Genomic DNA, 19,373 nt, shown 5'->3' with positions numbered 1-19,373 from the left:
GAATCCTCTGAGGGAACTGATCTTCTTTTGTTTCTTTTCTTATTCATACAAAAATACATTTTTATTACAGCTGGAGAGTGAATTTCATTGAACATAAATTTATGCAGGTGAGTCCTTTGCAAGAACTTTTCTGAATATAATTTTTATTTCCTAGAAGATCGCTCTGTATTTCTTTATACTTTGTCTCGCATAGTTGTAGTTAATAAAGAACAACATACACTGTCCTTAAAGTAGCTACTAGTTGATTCTTTAATCATTTCTACATTGACATCATCCTGCATTACTATACACCTTATAGTCAATCACACCATCTTTGAAATTTGCCTCAGACACCCTTGCAGTGAAAACATCAAGTTCTGGATTGGTTTTGGTGGTTTGTTTTGGTTTTTTTTTTTAACTCTATAAATAGTTTGGTCACTATCAATGAGTTGCTTCAGGATAATACAGTTGTGGCTAACATCAGAATGAGGCACAACACTGAAATCTGTCACATACTGGTTTTATTAGTAAAGGTGGTGTTGGATCTTGCTGTCGTTTCCTAAGTTAAATTCCATCCTACTCTGACACTGTCTTCCTCAGGCACGTCAGGACCTAACAAGAATATGTTTAAAGTCTCACGGGAAACTTCTGAGATCAGGGAGGCAGAATGAACCAAGCTGTCAAAGAACCCACTTTTCTGCCTGTGCCATCCCCACACGCGAGTTAGAAAAGCTCTAAATTTAGCACTGCTCTGAGGTGTTCAGTTGCCACTGCTTTCCAGGACATTTGCTGGAGACTGCTAGAGCGCAACGTGCTCTCACTCCATTCCTTCATTGGTGGTGGGAGGAGAAGCCCCTCCAGCGAGCAGTTGGGTTGTCCGTATGACCGATAGTGAAAATTAGCAGATTTGCCTATGATAAACCAGGATGTCTGTGGCCGAGCCCAAAATAGAACCTCGCACTCCCACTCCTGTGACTTAATCACAAGCCTGCCTTTCTGTACTAAGAGCGATTCACAGTGCCAGCTGGCTTTGTAGGTTGTAAAGCAGACTTCAAAAAAAGGAAGCAACCAAGAAACTTCTTCAATCTCTGTCTGTAATAAAAAGCTCACGCTAGAAGTAATGCCACTGATGCACATTCTAAGCATAGCCATGAAATGTTATAAAACAGAACTGTATTAAGGATTGTGTATCCTGCACTTTCTGTATAAATTAGTGTATTTCCTCTGGCTGGACAGCTTATGTTCTGGAAAACTAATTCTCCTTACAGTCAAAACTTATCTGTTGGGCTAAGAACTTTTTTCTTTCTCTCTCTTTTTTTTTTTTTTTTTTTTTTTAATAGCCTCTAAGCACAATCACCCACTTATATATAAAGTATTTCTGAGGTAACCTTGTTGTAGATTAAACCCATCATCATACAGGCTGATTAGAAAGTCCTGACAGGGAAGTTAAACATGTTAAAAAAAGAAAACAAAACACCACCAGGTACTTTTTCATACTACCTTAAAGAAATTTAAGTGCAACAAGTTTTCTGTGCAGCCGGCCGGTGGATGGCAGTGTTCAACCCATCATTTAGTTGTGTCTGGCTGGAAAGTGGTTTAAGGTGAGCTGCTTCTCACTCAGCAACTGATCACATCAGTATGTAGGGAAAGAATATTTCATCAGTCCACAAATTAGTTTCATGAGTCAAACCTGCAATGACAGCCATCTGCAATAAGTAAGGTTGTATCGTTGTTATTTCTGAAACAAAACTATACAAGTTTCCTACTGTCCCTTGGAAAGAGTCTCGGTGTTATTTCAAAATTAACTAGAAGACAGAGGTTTGATTTTTCCTATCGACTGCACAATCTAAACGTAGGGAGATACATAGTCTCAATATGGAAAGTTATCTTAGCTTTTAAATTACTTGAGCAGTATCTAACATCCAGACATAATTCCTGGAATGACGTTACCACGCCACAAGCAGAACCATAGCCAAGAGTCTTACCTGCACGTACTTAAACACGCTTTATGCCCAAAGCTTCTTCCAACCACCTTCCGCCCCAGCCTATTCCTGAAGCTCCCAGAGAAAGTTTGTCTACGTGCACTGGTTGCCTGACTTTAAATCAAACCCATTTGATGTTGCAATCTCTGCGTGAATGCTCCTGTGCATTAAAGTTGGTTTACTTCAAATCCACTTTAGCTAAATGAGAACCCAGAATAAACAAAAGAGCTGGCTCTACACAGTCCTTTGCACCAGTTTTGCCTAAAGTAATTTTCAATGACATCACATGACTTGCACAGGCAGGGTTTCACCTTTCCTTGCTGTCCAGTATTAAGAAGAAAGTTTTTGTAAGAGTAGGGCAAATCCAGGGTCTGCACAATCTAAGTAGCTAACAGATGGGATAAAGCCTAGAAAACTGCAGGTTGCAGAGCAAATTGTAACTATTCTGCAAGAGGGAGATGTGGGATAATTATGCCACTCAAGATCTCTTTCTAATGTCTCAGAAATTTTATCTTTTGCATAAAACGAAATAGCTAATACTGGCTCAAAATCGTATCTGCAGAACAACTCCATATTTTCTTATTGCCTCTAGAAACATCAAATCCACTTCTGAAGCAAGGTGCTCAGTCTCCCATATTTTTTGTGGCAATGATTTCCATAGTTTTATTATTCACTGTGTAAAAGTGAATCAGCTCCTTCATCCACCGTGTAAAAGTGAGTCATCCTTTGATCAGTTTTGGATGTGGCACTTTTAATTAATATGATATGGCACTTCTCAACATAAGAACATTGCCAGAGTGATTTCCTTAACATCAGTTTTCCCTGTCTCCTTTGCCAGAGGAAATACAACTTACTGTTCATTCATGGAGTAACTCACCATGCTGCTCCAGCAACATGCACGATCCTAATAGGCAGGATATTCCACAATTGCAAAAGACTACAGTCTGCAGCAGTTTGCTCCCTGAAATACATAATATAAAATAGACTGTATTTACATATAATTTGCTTAATTACAGATAAGAAACTGGGTTTTTTTCTGCAACCAGGAGGCACAGTATGAGGTTTTTATTTATTTGTGTCAGTTAGTACCTCTCGTAGCAGAGGTGCTAAGATGTGAGACAATGCTGGGTTGGAACACATTGTACTTAAAAAGGAAGACAGCATTCCTATGCCAGTCACAAGCCTAAGAAAATTAAATGAAAAGCCTCAAAACCACTGCACTTGCAAGCAGAAAATGATAGATATTTGTGGCAGAGTTTAACAGAGCTCAATATAAAAAAAAAATTAAACTATTAATTGTTTGTCACTTTATTATGACAGAATAATTGCCAATGAAATTAGAAAACGGAAATGTACTTTTTGTATAACTCCTCTCATAATAGGCAAAACAAAATATTAACAGCACTGTCTCCTAAATTAGTAGGTGTAGAACTTCTTATCTCCTACTTCTGTACCCCACCCTCAGATCTTAAAAGAAAAAGTTTAATGTAGCCATACAAAGCTATTTCATTACAAGTTGAAACATTGAAGTTTCTCAACTTACTGCATCTTTGGAAAAGCAGCAGGTACGGACTAGATGAATACAATGACCCTGCAGCTGCAAACTGATCTCGAATTCCAGTTTGCCTGTTTGGGTTTGGAAAAACATACGTAGAAAGGAAAAAATCACATAACTTAGAGACAGTGTCTTTGAAACTTAACCTTTTGTACCATCAAAACATCTTTAAGATAAAGAAAAATGCAAACAAATGTCAGGGTATAACAGACTCCTAGAAAACCTTCCTAATGCAAGGAGAACCAGACGTGGAAAAGGCAACTTAGACCCCAAAAATGTTTGTAGGTAAATATAGTATCTTTATCGTATCAACTTTTATAGTGAGAAAACACATACATGCTTTTTTTGGCACACAAAGTCGTAACAGAAATACACTCCCACGCTAAATACACCCCTAACAATTGTTCTCAGGTTGTAATTGCATAGATAGCAATCAGAGCATCTGAGAAAAGGAGTGCTTGGTACTCACCTCTGCCTGCGGGCCTAGCCTTGTCCGCGTCCTATTATCACCGACCATTGTAGTTACAACCGTACTACCTACCAGAAGGGAGGAAATAAGGTGTCTGTTTTTAAGAAGGGGGACAAAGTACATAAAATGTCCCATGTTTTACAGCTGTGCTTGGAAGATCACAAGCGACAAAAAGCCACTGAAAGCTGAAGGAGTATTTGAGTGAGTGGCTGCCCTAAACGGAATTTCCTTGGGGAGGGACCCTGAAGAAAGAACAGCCAAGTGCCGAGGCCTGGACGGTACCTTCAGGAGCGTGCTGGCGAGGCGCTGACACCCTTGGGAGCTGCTCCGCTGCGGGGAGCCGACTGCCGTACAGTACTAGGAGACACAGGCACCGCGCTTCCACTGGTTAAACACGTACAAGCTAGTACTACAAACAGGGAAAAGCTGATATTAATCCTTACGCAGTATCACTCAGACGAAGCAGTGGCGGATGAGCTACCTTTGTTACAGGACAAAGAAAAACACGGTGTTGCACCACACCCCTGTAACTAGGCCTTTGCGCCGCCTAAGCGAGGCGACTGCCACGAGAGTAACTCTTTCTCTTTGGGGTTGTTTTAAGACAACGCACACACACGATGACCAGCAGGCAGGCACCAGCCGAGGGCCGGCATGCAGGGCGGCCAGGGGCCTCCGCTGTGCGGGCCCTTAGGGGCGAAGGGCAGGGCGGGGAGCCACGGCCCGGACGGCCGCCGGCAGCTCCTGGCGCTCGGCCCTGCCCCGCTTTGCGAGTCGTTCCTCAAAAACACGCGTGAAAACGCCCAAACACCACACAGCCGCGCCGCCCCGGGACGCCCTTTCCCCCCGGGGTCTGGCCTCCACAAAATGGCCCCCGCGGGTGCAGCGGCTCTCGCGTCTGGGGTCGAGGCGGGAAGGGCAACCGGGCCGGGCCGGGCCCGGCCGCCGCCAGCCCGGCTCCGGCAGGCGGGAGGAGCGGGCGGTGCCGGGCCGCGCCCCAGAGGCGGGTCCCCGCCGCTGCCCGGCGTGCGCCGCGCTCCGCCCCGGGGTGGCGGCGGGAAGGGCGGCCGGCGGCTGCAGCGGCGGCCGGAGGGGTAAGGGGAGCCGGCCCGCTGCGGCTCTGTGGGAGCGGGGCGCTGCCGGCGGAGGGCGTCCGCCGCTGCGGGAGGCGCTCCCGGGGCGGGGCGGGCGGGCGGGCGGGCGGCTGGCTGGGCTCGGTGCCCCGCTCCTTCGGGGGAGGCAGCCGCGGCTGCCGGGCGCCCGGCTGGCGGAGGGCGCTGGGAGCTCCGGCGCCGGAGAGCGGCCGCGGTGCGGCCCGTGTGGGGAAGGGGCCGCGGCCGGAGGGCCGCCGCTCCCCTCCGGGCCTGGCCCGCGCCCGCCGGGGTCCTGGCGGGTGTCGGGCTCGGCTCGGGCGGCGGCCGTGGCCCGGGCGGGCCGGCCCGCCCTCCCCTCCGGCCGCCGGGGCCGCGGCGGGCTCGGCCGGAGGAGTGTCACCCCCTCGCCTCCCCCGCGGAGGCTGGGCCCGGTGGGTTTCCTGACTCCGGCAGCCCCGAGCGGGGCCCGGGGGTGGCAGGGGGCGGCCGCCCCGCGGCCCCGCCGGGGCCGGCAGCCGGGCGCAAGCGGCTGCCGGGGCAGGGGAGCGGGTCGGGCCCCGCCGCCGGCTCCGGTTGCCGCTGAAACCGCCCCTCGGGCGCCGGCCGGGCCCGGGCCGCGGGGCTCCTTTCGGCCGGCGGTGCGGTAACCCGACTCGCGGTGGCTGGGGGATCCCGCTGGAGCTCGGGCACCTTCCCGCCGAGCGGGGGGACCGCGGCCTTTTCGGCAGCTGCATCCATGGAGATGGGGTTGGCTTGCGGTTTTCTTTATCCCCACCTCAAAACACGCAGCACGAAGTAGTGACGCCGGGAGCGTTGGCTTCAAAACGCCCCTTTTGTTGCGATATTTGTGTGAGCAGCGGCGCTTCCGATCGTCCCTGCTTTTCGCTTAATTTTGCGCAGAGCAAGCTGAATAAACTAGTTCCGTCTGTTGAAAATGCGTTTCTTGTTTAAAAACCTCTTGTTTAAACCTCTTGTCCAAGTGACTCTTTCTGGTAAACGCTTTTCCCTGCGTGATAAACTCTTTCTGTGACTACAGATCAATACAAACGCTTGCCACGTTGCCATTTGCTCATAGGTGCTCTTGCATACCCACCTCTGCGGAATTAAGATATTTCCTCTGCCTCGAGCTCTCCTTCGGCTCTGCTGGCGGAACTGCTCGGGGGCTGCGCTGTGCACCAGGGCAGGGAAACCAACTCTCTGAAAAGTAACCTGGCAAAAAATGAATTTTTTTTTTTCTCCTCTCCCCTCTAAGCTAGATCTCTTTCCTGACCCAGTTGACAATATGGTCTCAGAAACAGTTGTGATGGCCCAGGGCCTGGCATGAGTGACCAGCTGGGAAACTGGGGATGGTAAGAGCTGTTTGAGCTAGCGGTGCTGTGAGCAAATGTGGTGGGCACCTTGGGATCAAATTATTCTCACTACCTGCATTTTGTTCATACGGACTAAATGGGTGTTTCAAGTTAGATATTGCCAGGCTGTTAATGTTTCCCTAAAGTCTAAATTTGTTTTAAAGTATGAACTTGGGTGACACGTTTTAGGGTGTTCTAAGATAATTTAGTTGATGTAAAAAGGATCGTGCAGATACTCAGGAAAATAATTTCAGAGTTACTGATTTATCATTGTGGTTTCCTTTAAGGCTATGAAAGGGTTATTGTAATACATTAGTAACAGCTTTGGTTTCCATTGCAGTGTCGTGGGGAGTATATTTAAGTGGTGATAGAAAGTAGGCTTAAAGGAGTTAATTCACTGTGTATGGCACTGACCAAATTAATACTGTGCGTCGGTTTGGGATTCATCTGTTCTACATTGGAGAGTGTTACAATATTGCAACAAAAATTACTCAGGGGCTGGAGAAAGTGCAGAGAGACTATGAGAGAGCTCTCAAAGAGCTCAAGCTATGTATTTTGTAAAAGAAAGATGACCAAGAAGTGCCTGGATTATAGCATGTAAGAGGGGAAAAAAAAGCAAAAAAACCCACAAAACCACATAGATGCTAAAAGGATGCGAATCTAGTAGAGGAAGGCTTACAAGAAATCAATATGTGGAAGTGGCTTCCATTTCAAGTGGCGAATAAGTGAGGAATGGAACAAACTGCCCGTGGGAAGTGTCAGGCTTTCGTATTGTTGTGTTTTCAGACCAGAGCCAGGTGCCTTCCTGGAAGAGATGCTTCAGTCAAATATGGTTTGCACTGGCCAGAGTAAGTGGTCCAACGGCCTGTTGCGGTCCTGATCATCTTGAATCTGTTCTAAAATACTGTATTATTTTAGGCCCCTGAGACATAGGAAGTTGCTGGGTTTCACAGGAATTCCTCAGCAGAGCTGGGAATTGATCACAGATCTGTAGATTCCCAGGTCAGTATCTTGGTTCCTTTTTATACATTTAAGTAGCACTTTTTTTTTTATTTTGAGTATATCTCAAGGTTATGAGAACATGTGATCACAGAAGAAAGGCGTGCAGGTAGCAAAGGACAGTTCACAGCCTGCAGTTATTGTAGTAAACCCTAGTGCAAGGGCAGATGTGTTCCTGATGTTATAACCATGGCAGAATGGCTAAAAGGAAATAATAATTTGGTAAGGGGGTCAAATGTCAGATTACTTGTGATTTGTCAGTTGGAACAGTTAAAACCTAAAGTTAACAGCTTATTAATATGTTGGAGTTGATTCCAAAAGGCCATGCTGCTGAGCAGCAAGCCAGTGGATCAGCCGGTAAATAAATCTGTGCTTTGTACACAGTTATGTGATGAGAAATACATTTCTGATGCTTGAAGGGCTCCTGGCTATGAAGAAGAGTGGGGAGGAGCAAGGATGGTGGTCTGCACTGGCAAACCACTAGAGCTTATTCAGCTCTATGGAGAGACTTTTGGGCTTACTTTTAGGTGATTTATTACAGTAGTAGGAATATGGTTGCAGCCATGATGGTGTAAGGATGTAAGTGAAGAAAGATTTGCAAGGGCAGGATATCAGTTGGTTTAACAGAAGATGTACTTGCAAAACAGAACGAGCTTTTGGGTACACCAGCTCTTCTTCAGGCTTGACTTTCCTGTCTCTACAGGTTTCAACAGCTATGTCCTGGACGTTTTAAGCTGCTGCACCTCAAACCTTAGTGTGATGGAGAAAGTGTAGATGATACTAACATTGTAGATAGCTTTAGGAAGCTCTTTATCTTAATGCATGGTGGGCAGAAAGGATTCTAGAGACTACTCACTTTTTCAATTTTGTAGTAAGTACTTAGGGTGTATCTGCTTTGCTTATATGAGATACTGAAGGTGTGTCTGTATATATATATATGGCTGTATTCAGAGATTAATCCTGAGATATTCAGCCTTGCCTGACAAAGTTGTGGTTAATTCTGAGTGCATTTGGCAGCAGTTCCTTAACAGGAGCGATTCAGTGCTGCAGTCTGTGCTGTAGCTGCTGCTGCTTCCAGAGATTCCTGGTTATTTTTTTTAATTACACTAGCTTTTCCTACAGTACATATGTTTTGTTTTTTTCTTCATCATTCTGAATAAAGTATAGTCACCCTCTTTACCAGACAGCTTCTTGCACTGCACTTGTCTTTCCCTGTAGATGCCTATATTGAAGGCAAACAGGCATTTTTCAAGTAATGACAGTATAGTTTTTAACCTGTGACAACCATCTTACAGACTTTTTTTCATGTTGCCTCAGTGGAAGCTTTTATGTGGCACTCCTGCAGTTCTCTGTGTATATGTATTTCCCCCCCCCTTTGGTTTAGTCTGTATTTATGTAAAAGCGGTGGCTAAAAAGAAAGAAAAATATAGCATATGGACAGCATTAAAATATACTAACCTTTGTTTGTTACTAACTGCTGAGATTTTGTGCAAGAAACTGGCACAGATAGTGGTTTGCCAACTTCTGCTCTTTTTTCCTGGAAGTTGGGCCTGAGAAGTCCTTGCTAACCACTGGAAGCCTCTCTGTAAACTTTTTGGACACTTAAGCATGTGAGGGGGAAAAAAACCTTATTGATTATCCTGGTTGTACTGGGTATAGAGATACTGATAGATGAAGTTCATGTATCAGAACTTAAGTCCTTTAATCAAAAAACGGCATTTTACTGTTTTGATTTCCTGAAAAATTGATGTGGGTAAGGTAAAAGTTGTAAATATTTTCAGTGTGGTTGGCACTGAAACTGGGAGATGATCTCAGGAGCTGGCAAGACCCTTTGAAAGATACTTGGTTTCTTATTGTTAAGCATGAGGTAGCTACCCTAATTTAGGTGGTTCTTGGCTAGTAAAGGGTAGGTACCCTTTCTCTTCTCTTATCTGTACCTTTTTGCTTAAGTATGTTGAGAGATGAATCCATGGAAGTGCTATGCTTAGTGTGGCATTATTAAAGAAAACTTGCAATCTGTAAGCTTAATTTCAGCAGCCTGATAGCTTACGTCTGTAAGTACTTATTAGGGTGTACCCTGTTTTGATGTTTTTTCCCAGCAGGTAATTTCTAAACTGTGACCCTAAAATATACCTCTGTGCTGGAAATAACACTTCATATTACTTATTTTTTCAGTGTAGATAGACCTTGATGCAATTTGCTTGAGTGTTTTCTTTTAATGTGCTCATATCTGGGCATTTGAAGCTGATTAAATGCAGCACACATCAATATAATTCATCAATTTTTAAGCAAGCAAGCATTTGATCCAAAAGACGTTGCTCTAAGAGTCAGCGAACTCTGGTTTTGGCAGAACTGCATGAATCCTGCAGTTAGGAATGCTCTGCTGAACATACTGAACTTTGAGTCCTCAGAAGAGCATGCCAGGAATGGGTTTGGCCAATGGTATGATGTCAGATTGTGAGCCCCTGATGTCACAGCAGGAGGAGACATTTAGGAGTGGGGTGTTTGAGCTTGATTGACAACCCAGTGCAAACTTCAGAAGAGATGTAGTATGCCAGGGTAGGGAGAGACGTTCTCACGAGTGTAGTAGTATTTGGTAGTCACCTGGGGTCTCATTTGCTCAGCAGGTTGTCTGTGTTTGTATAAATACACGGCAAACTGGACTGCTAAGTCTGATTCTGCTTCTTCTGTGACAGGTGACTTTTGATAAAACCAGACATTTTAGTGAAGGAGCTACAAGGAAGAGAAGCCTGGAAAGACTAAAGCTGCAAGAACAGGAGCACATTCGAAAAAGGGGGAAAAAAAGAGAGGGGGTTGAAAGGTGAGAGTGTATTTTTAGAGAATGTCCCATTTTCTTGAGATTTGTTGTACTGCCTCATATCAAATAAAATCCAGAGAGAGTGGCTACTGTAAAAATCCAGGCTTTGAGGAAACAGGAGTCGGAGAACTTGAAGCAGTACTATGTAGTTTTCAGTTTATGTGTAACTGTTAGAAAGAAAAGCATCATGATAATTCTGTGTGTAAGGCATCAGATGGAGGGGTCTGGGTTATGAGAAAGGTTGGACTAAAGACATCCCAAGGTCCCTTTCAGATTGGACTATACTAGGATTCTGCAGGCCTGGAGTGAAATTGGAGAGCTGTTGCTCTCAAATTGCTCTGAAGCTCGATTGCTTAAGATTCTGCATGTGGGCTTTTTGTATTGCTCTGTGCTGCAACATCACAAATTAATGTCTTTATGCCCTGAAGTAAAATGAATATAACGTACATTTATAGGTGACTTCCAGTTGACTGGAAGGTCCAAAAACTAGAGATAAAACTAGAGATGAACACCTTTTCATCTTTCCCTCTACCCCTTTTTACGTGTCATTTTTTCATTGTTATCTTTACGGCAGCATTCTTACATTTTGTATATGAGTAATAGTAGTATAATGAAGTTTTAATTCTGTAGATATCTGTTTGGATAGCATCCTAAACTGTCACTAGTAATTAAGCATGTTACACACCTTCATATCTTAAAAAAAACCCAACACTTGGAATGCGGAGCATAGCAACTCTAATACTAGGTCTCTGAAAACATTGCTATGCTTCCATTGTCAATACCTTCTTATTCAAAAAATTAAAAAAAAAAAAAGTTTAAACACTTACTTGGTGAACACTTTGTTCCTTGAATTTTTTGGAGTTTTCTGTGATGTGTCACGTTGGTTGTTCAGTAGATCTGCTTTCTACAGGACAAGGTTTCCAAAAAGTAGTGACAGCTTGTGGTGGTTTAACCCCAGCTGGCAACTAAGCCCCACACAGCTGCTCGCTCACTCCCCTCCAGTGGGATGGGGGCGAGAATTGGAAGAGTAAAAGTGAGAAAACTCGTGGGTTGAGGTAAAGACAGTTTAATAGGTAACACAAAAGCCACACACGCAAGCAAAGCAAACCAAGGAATTCATTCCCCACTTCCCAAGGGCAGGCAGGTGTTCAGCCATCCCCAGGAAAGCAGGGCTCCATCACGCCTAACAGTTACTTGGGAAGACAAAACGCCACCACTCTGAATGTCCCCCCTTCCTCCTTCTTCCCCAGCTTTCTATGCTGAGCATGACGTCCTGTGGTCTGGGATATCCCTTTGGCCAGTCGGGGTCAGCTGTCCCGGCTGTGTCCCCTCCCAACTCCTTGTGCCCCCCCAGCCTCCTCGCTGGTGGGGTGGGGTGAGGAGCAGAAAGGGCCTTGGCTCTGTGTAAGCACTGCTCAGCAATAACTACAACATCCCCGAATTAGTCGTGTAATATCTCTTAAATGGGACCCTCATACTAATCTGTAGGGGAGGTTTATTAATTTAAGAATTAGATCCAAATGATTAGTCTCTAGCTGTGTCCTTGGAGACAAATGATGATGTGACTCTGTTGTCTTGGCTGTGCTTATAAAGAAAACCCTAGAACATAAACCATTGGAAGAGACAAAGAACTTTCTAAATATGTGCATCAGTTGGATGCATGTCATCTATGTGCCATGTTTTTTCAAACATGTTATTCTAACAAACAAGATTCCTTGTTAGCCACACGTGGATTGTTGGCGACTGGTTGCTTATTATTAGGACTTCAAAGACTTGCATCCAATTCCCCAGGACTCGGAATGTAAAACGAGTGTCATCTAAATTGTCCCATATTGATAATTACCTAGAAAAAGACGTGGTGATGAAAAGAAGTTCAAGAGAGAAAAAAGAAAGCTAAGCTCGAGAGGAGAGAAGAGAGGCAGATAGATGGAGATGAGAAACATCCCCCAAAGCAGCAGAAGGTACCAGCTGAAGAACAGCAGTGGCCAGAGAATATGCCTGAATGGGAAGAAAGGAAATCCCTGCTAGCTCAGAGAAGAGTGGAGTCTGTCAGACTGCTTACAGTGCTGTTAAACCGTGTGAAAGTAAGACTATTTTAAAACATATTTTAAATTTTGAAGGATATTTATTAGAGCTTGAATAATTGGCTAGACATTTGATGTCTTGATGCTAATTCAGAAGAATGCCTTGGGGACTGACCGAACGCTGAGAAGGCCTGAGGTCAAGACTCAGAGTCTTGTGACAGTCTGCTCTCAGTCTTGCCCTGAGAGCAAAGGTAGTGCATTTCCACCCAGAAACTTTGCCTTTGATGCTTGTACGAGGCCTTGTCGTTACTGAGTAAAAATAGGGCTGGGAGGGCTGTATCAGCTCTATTAGACTTGATCCAGCATTGCAAACAAGGAGTTTCGGGGCGGGGATGCAAATGATGCTATCTCTGCTTGTTTTGGTCTCACGTCTGCAAGTGAGAGAATTAAATTGGCACGGATTATGCCAGTTGCATTTCTAATAGCCTCTCTTTTGTGGCCGAGACTAAGCTATCAGTTTTATTCCAGTTTGATTCAGCTAACGTCTTGGGAAAGTCAGCAGAGGAGTGATAAAAATCTGAGTGTTTTCATACAGATTAATGTTCAGAGGTTTATTTTGCTGCTTTGGGCTAAAAAAAAGAAAATTTAAAATGAAAACAGGGGTCTTTGTCTCTCAGGGGTGCTAACATGGCTTTGTCTTCACTATTTGCTAAGCAAAAATTTGCTTGCAGCTTTTAACAAGTGTATGTTTTCCCCAATCCTTAATGCTAAAGATTTCTAAAGGACTATAATTTACTAAGAGTTGAAGTCAGAGGCTAGCCTTGCTATTCTACATGACTTTTAGGGCCCCATAACATCTGACATTGGCTGCCTTAAGTTATGAAGGTGATGTGTTAAATAAACTCCCATTTCCTGGGTTTCACCACTTGGAAAGCTTTAGATTGGTTGTATTTGGACCCATTTAAAACAATGTATAATAAAGCAATTTATTCCAAATAAAATATTTGATCTGCAAAAGCGTAGTAATTTTACTGTTGCCTGCAATACTAGTTGTTGTGATGCTGTGATCAAACAAAGAATAAATATTTTCTTATGCAGTTGCAGTGAGATAGATGAATTGGTTGAAAGGACCACTTTCTTATTTAATTGAGAATGCAGCTTTTGGAGATGATGAAATATCTGTAGTTCTAACTGAGGAATAGTGAGATTGTACAGTCGAGCTCTGAACTAAGCCAAACTTATCCCTCACCTATGTGATTCTTCTGACTGTGGGACTGTTTGCTTATGAGTTTGCAGTTAGCACTCTTTATAGCGCTCAATAAATGTACATAATCACTTTCCTGACTTTTTATTTGAAGGATTTTGTGCAGTTGGCAAGTCAAAAAGTGGATCCTTCATTGGTCGTAAGGAAGGACGATTCCTTTTCTGAAACAGCATTAAAAGGCATACATCAGGAACTGGTTAACTCCCATTATCATACGCACAAAGAGTTGAAACATAAGGAAGAATTTAAGTGCCCATTAACCCCAAAAGGTAGCAGCTTATGTAGCAAGGAAGGAGATGTGAGTAACTTCCATGCATCTACTTGTCATATAGTCAGGACGATTTTAAATGATCCCTGTACAGCCCCGAGTTCTGATGGATTGCCTGGCAGAGATGTGTACAACTCCTTTGGCTGTGGATCTTTACTGATTACAGTTACGCAAGACTGCAGGGTCATCGAATCTCTCGATGGAAGGGACTACCCAACACTGAACGTAGTTCACACGCAGACAGTGTCTGATGAAGACAGTTGCAAAAAGCAAAAGGTTTATGAGACTGATGAATTCATCCATTATTTACTAAACTACTATCAGACACCGGGCTATGCACGTGTTTGCTTAGAGCCAAAAACCACTGCGAACAAGTCCTGGTGGAAGAGAGTGGTGTCTGATGATAATAGTGGTTTTGACATAAGCTTGAGTAACAAACATGGTCAGCACTTCAGGGAAGTGAGTCCTGTACAAAACTTCAACAAGAGAATTTGTAGTAGTGATGATAATTATAGACTGGTGATCACTGTTGCGGAACTTGAATCAACAGAGTCGGTGTTAGAAAACAAGGCCTATGGGGGTAGGCTTGCAAAAAAGTTGCAAGTGCAGAGGAATGACTCACACGCTGTTGATAACTTACCACGTGCTGGACTGAATCATTCTTTGGATTGCACTGCTGTTACTCATGATAAGGAATTCAAACAAGAAGATGGTAGCGATGAAGGTACTGTACCACACAAAACACATAGATCTGCTTGCAGATTAAAGGATTTGTTGGAAGAGATCAGTGATTCTGAGTACTTTAGAGAGTCATGTAGCAGCTCAGTGAAGAGAACAGAAAGAAGGTGTGAAGAAATTTACAGCAATTGTAATACAGGGTGCTTGCCTGCAAGAGCCGGGGAAAGAAAATTACTGGTTTACCTTAAAAATGTAACTCTGGAAGGTCAAGAGAAGGAAAGCAGCAAATGTAGCTTCTGTTCTGATTCTGTCCATGAGGGCTTGGCAAGGCAGTGTGAACATAAGCTTAAAAAGTCGTGCAAGAGGTCTAGTAGTAAATTAAGACATGGAGGACAGAAAGGTGAGAGACAATCGAGGGAAGAGGAGAGAAATGCTCGCAAAATGAAGAAAAAGCGAAAAAAGCTTTCTTCTAATCTTTTATCTGATGAATGTGGCTTTTCAGAGATGGACAGTTGCACGCAGCTGGAGTCACTCAGAAAGATACAAAGAAAATGTAAGAAAATGTTCCACAAAAAAGTGAAATTCAAGACACTTCACACCACCATGACAGCACCAGATGTTACCCCTCGTGATGGCTCACCACTTCAGGAGACCCTCCAGAGGACAGGTGAGAGAGAGTGACACCAGAACTAAGGTGACTGAATTTGACAGGTCTCTGGCAGGTGAGGTTAGTTGCCACAGTTCTTGCAGTGATGAAGGGTAGAGTGTTTTTAAAGAGAGTTTTAAAAAGTATAAACATGGCATAAAAAAAGAGTGCAACTTCTCTGCAGTTAAAAGTTTGTTCAGTTTAGCTCAGAAACACTACACACAGCTGCAGTTGGAGAGCAGTATTTGTTAGTTAGCAGATAGGTGGTTATTCTGTTAATAACATGCATGCTAACAACTGAACAGGCTTTAGACAAAATGTTAGGCAACTCAATATGTGGTACATCTGGGTGGGAAGTACTGTCTGAAGTTAGTGAATTTATATATACGTAGTAATCTGATCTCCATACAGGATTGCTATGTTTCTGGCTGTTGTTACTCACAACCCTTTCACAATTTACTATGCTTCCAGTTCGTTGGTGGATACCTTACAGCTACCTCCCCATACCCTTTCTCTCCCTGTCACTGACAAACTAATTTCAAGTAACTTTTTAATGTACTTATCTACAGGAGATGAGAGGAAATTAACGTTGAGAAGAGAGATGGATGCAGATGTCAGAGGATGCCCTCTATTTCCTCTTGAGATAATTCAGACAAACCCCTGCTCAGATACTTTCTGTGGAGCGGAGCCCAGAAGAGGATGCTGAACAGCTACTATATAATAGCTTTTAAATTTTTATATAGAAGTGGGAGAAGAAAGCCCTTTGACCGTTAAAAGGTATACGAAATACTGGGGGATTTTTGCTTAGGTAATTCCTTCAGTTAGAGTATCTAACTGGTGTAGTGAGCCACAAAACCAGAATCTGTGTTTGCCTTTTGGATAACAGAGGACCAAAACTTCCCCCAGGACCAGACAAACTTTCATGGACCAGTTGCTAAGAATTTGAAAGGGTACAGATTGAGATCTTGCAGTGTTATACTCTGATTAAATGTAGGGAACCATGTAAATATCAAAGTTAAAATATTTAGTAATAACGAGTCATTGGAAAAAAACATAGTTATGGAAATCCTAGAGCAAGCATATGAAGTGCCTCCTCAATCAGACTGTTAAAATGATGGGACTGGAAGGTGTGGGGGACATTTATACTCAATCGTGGGAAGTAATAGATTTCCAAATATGAAAAAAATCCCATCTTCTGTAAAACCCACACTGGAAAAGTGCTTGTTTTCTATTCACAATTCTAGAGGTGTTTCTGAAAACTTGCTGGTCTTTGGGAGGAAGGATTTCACTGAACTTGTGCTAGTAGTAGATGTAGTGCTTCCAGGAATCTGAATGATTGTCTAAGCAAAGCTCTGAATGTTAGGTAGTGAAAGGGTGATGCTTGTCAGCATGCTGACAGTCCCCATATACATGCAGGTTGAAAATTTGTTCACAAGGTTTTGAAGGCACATGTAGCGAGATAGCTATTTAGTATGAGTTTGCTTACAAATAATTTCCAGAGGAATTGTGAAATGTTGTCAGATTTGTGCTGCATGTAGGTAAAAATGTGGAAATGCAGTCTAGGAGCTTGAGTTATATCCATATTTATTCAGCTGGCTATATTTAGAAGATGGCCGCAATTGCTTTTGGACAAAGTCCCTTAGCAAGATATAGAGGACCAGTCCTACTAAGTTCAATACACTGATTATTTCAGCTTTCTTTTTAGTATGCTTTATTTATTACATGTCAGTATACTAAGTTAATGTGATAATGTTGCCTTCATTACATAGAATCTTACCCATGTTTGTAACTTCTGCTCTAATAAATAGTAATAAAAAAAATAAATTGTAATTGTTCATCGTAGCTAGGTTTTCCTCCCATGTTCAATACTGACGATTCCTACAGGCATCTAAGCCAGGTTTTATCAGTCTTCTCTGTTCACATGTTCAGATGCCGAGTGCCTTTTCAGGGTCATGAATGACAAATGGTTGCTACTCAAAGTACTGTTAATCTATTACTTTTATCTAAAAAGATCTTATTTTCTTGACAGAAGTATTTTCTGACTATTTTGGAGAACATTTATGCCCCTCTTAAGTCTCCTTTTTAGTATTTTATACAGTTATAATGAAGATCAACTATTGTATTTGTTGACCATGTAAAATGTTTCAGTTGCACTGATATGACATACCAAGGGTGTTTTTTCTCTATGCAATATTTGCGGATTAAAGATGACAAAACTTCCCCTTCTGTCAATCTATAGACCGTTCTGTGTCCATAAGTACCCATTTCCCATGAGACAGGCCTTTCGATTACAGGTGAGGAAGTATTTCTTTTTGTTAATCTGGGGGAGCAGGAACTAAAGATTTCCTTTGGTGTAAATTTCTAGTGTTTTATCAATATGTTGTCACAATACTCAATAACAAATAAATACACCAGTTCTGTAATTGCTCCTTGCGTTCACCTATATTGATTGAAAATGATAAAGCAAATCCTCTATCTCCAAGCCCTCATTCCGTGTAAAACATTGTTAGTAAATAAAATACACGTGCACTTTAAAATGTGAGACACCATTGTAATCTTCATACTGAAACAGAACTTTTGTGTTTCCTGTTTGTTTACTGGAGGCATTATTTAGAACCTGTTTTCAGGTGCTTTAATATTAATGCCTTACTTTTTCTATCAACACACTTATTTTGAGCCCTATCCCTTCATACGCTGGGCTGCTCAGTATAGTTTTATTTATTATCCTGAAGGCTGATCGTTAAAGATACATAAACCAGTTTGCTTTAAAACTTTTAAAATACGTAGCTTTGTAGATTAAATTTCAATAGAGGAATAAATGTCACATCTCAAGTGTGAAAGCTACAGAATGTTTAGACAATTAGAACATTTAAAAGGTGAAAAGATGCATTAAAAGCAGCATTTATAGAGTTCAGCAACGGAAATGTGTAACATTGCTGGCATAATTTCACACCTTTCAGTTTGAGCCTGGTGTGTGCTGTTGTACCCAGCTGGCGTTTCAAGAGGTTGTTTTATGGCAACACTCTTTACTCTGACATGTATGAAGCAGGGCCCTGAGACTGCAGATCCTGCAATCAAATCTGACTTTCTGCACAGAACTAATGAAAATGCCTCCTAATAGAGCTAGTGAGAATGGAAGTCTTCTCAGGGGAGCTGTCTGAACTAAGCTGGAAATACATGGCCTGTTGGTTGTACCTCGTGCTGAACGCTGAAATCAAAATCCTACGGGCTGTTTTTAAAGCAGAAATACACAATGCCCATTATTACATCAGTCCATCTGCTTGAAATACAAGAATACAGCAATTACGATATAAAGCCCTTTCTTCTTAATCCAGAGATTCCAGGCAATGCATAGGAACGCCTCACCTTTTGTAAAACCCCTTGCGTAACTTTCGACATAAGCATTCATTACTGAACGTTTTTTTGTTTAACTGAAACAGCATGAAGTAAGAGCTAATAAAGATATTAAGAGCAGGTAGAGTCCAGATAAAAGAATATCTGAATTTTTCAAAGCAGTTGGCAGTATGCCAGAACTGGTTGGAAATGAGATACTACTCAATTGTTTTGACTTGTCCCAGAGCTTCTCAAGTATGCCTTCGTGACAGACACACACAAGTAACGGGTGTTTGGACACTTCAGATGAGGTAGATTGCTGACAGTCTCTGCTCTTTGTTGGTCATCGTGTCCTACTTGGTTAACGTACACTCTGATAAGCTGCCTGGCACAGTTCTTTTTGCTTCATCATTCCAGCCAGTCACTGTTGAAGGAAGGGATCAAGTGGCAATGAATAGAGTAAAAAAGAAGCTAAAACCCATCCATTTTCTCCAGCAGTTTAGAAGAAAATAAAATTTGTGCGTGCTGCTTCATGAAACCACTGCTTTTGTAACTCGCTTCTTCCCCTTTCACAATAAATTCTCTTTGCTTTCTCTGAAAAAGCAGTGGTCTTACCAAAGTGTAATACTTCCTTCCCAAGAGGCACGGATGCTTAATGTTAAGCTTTGTCTTACGTTACTGCCAGTTTTCTGTGTACTTTTTATTTATTATTATTATTGTTCTTTGTGATGCATCATGTTGTAATGTACAGATTAATACTTAAAATAGTGTTCAGTTCCTCAGGGTATGTTATGGACTAACTTAAGAGTCAGATGGTTGGGTCCACTGAAAGGTAGGTTACAGCCTAGCCTAGTTCCACTACATGACAGCCTTCCAAAGCTCCAGCTTTTGCACAGTGTTAACAACTACTTGGACCGT

At 42.7% G+C, this 19,373-nt stretch overlaps 1 protein-coding gene and 1 long non-coding RNA gene across 9 annotated transcripts; one reads left to right on the top strand and one right to left on the bottom strand.

Annotated features, from left to right (window-relative positions):
- Nucleotides 1–302: 302 nt before the first annotated feature.
- LOC115333683 lies at nt 303–4,934 on the bottom strand. Its single transcript, XR_005931061.1, has 5 exons — nt 3,986–4,934; nt 3,505–3,587; nt 2,839–2,922; nt 1,480–1,669; nt 303–591 (listed from the first exon to the last, which is right to left on the bottom strand). It is a non-coding gene; the product is annotated as an uncharacterized LOC115333683 (long non-coding RNA).
- Nucleotides 4,935–4,986: 52 nt separating this feature from the next.
- Nucleotides 4,987–17,659, top strand: LOC115333622 (A-kinase anchor protein 17B). Of its 8 annotated transcripts, XM_029996828.1 has the most exons (8): nt 5,026–5,076; nt 6,333–6,425; nt 7,344–7,427; nt 10,121–10,245; nt 12,090–12,326; nt 13,625–14,522; nt 14,979–15,143; nt 15,692–17,659. In XM_029996828.1, exons 5-8 carry the CDS (start codon nt 12,237–12,239, stop codon nt 15,826–15,828), a joined length of 1,290 nt encoding a protein of 429 aa, XP_029852688.1. In that variant the 5' UTR covers nt 5,026–5,076; nt 6,333–6,425; nt 7,344–7,427; nt 10,121–10,245; nt 12,090–12,236; the 3' UTR covers nt 15,829–17,659. The 8 variants fall into 8 exon arrangements, with proteins under 8 accessions (XP_029852685.1, XP_029852683.1, XP_029852687.1 ...); XM_029996821.1 differs by having other exon boundaries at nt 13,625–15,143; XM_029996822.2 differs by having other exon boundaries at nt 5,030–5,076; nt 6,329–6,425; nt 13,625–15,143.
- The last annotated feature ends 1,714 nt before the right edge of the window (nt 17,660–19,373 follow it).

This window comes from Aquila chrysaetos, chromosome 21 (assembly GCF_900496995.4).
Source record: "Aquila chrysaetos chrysaetos chromosome 21, bAquChr1.4, whole genome shotgun sequence".
NCBI classification, from domain to species: domain Eukaryota; kingdom Metazoa; phylum Chordata; class Aves; order Accipitriformes; family Accipitridae; genus Aquila; species Aquila chrysaetos.
The sequence above is the reverse complement of the archived record's forward strand: the minus strand, read 5'-3'. Positions and strand labels throughout refer to the sequence as shown.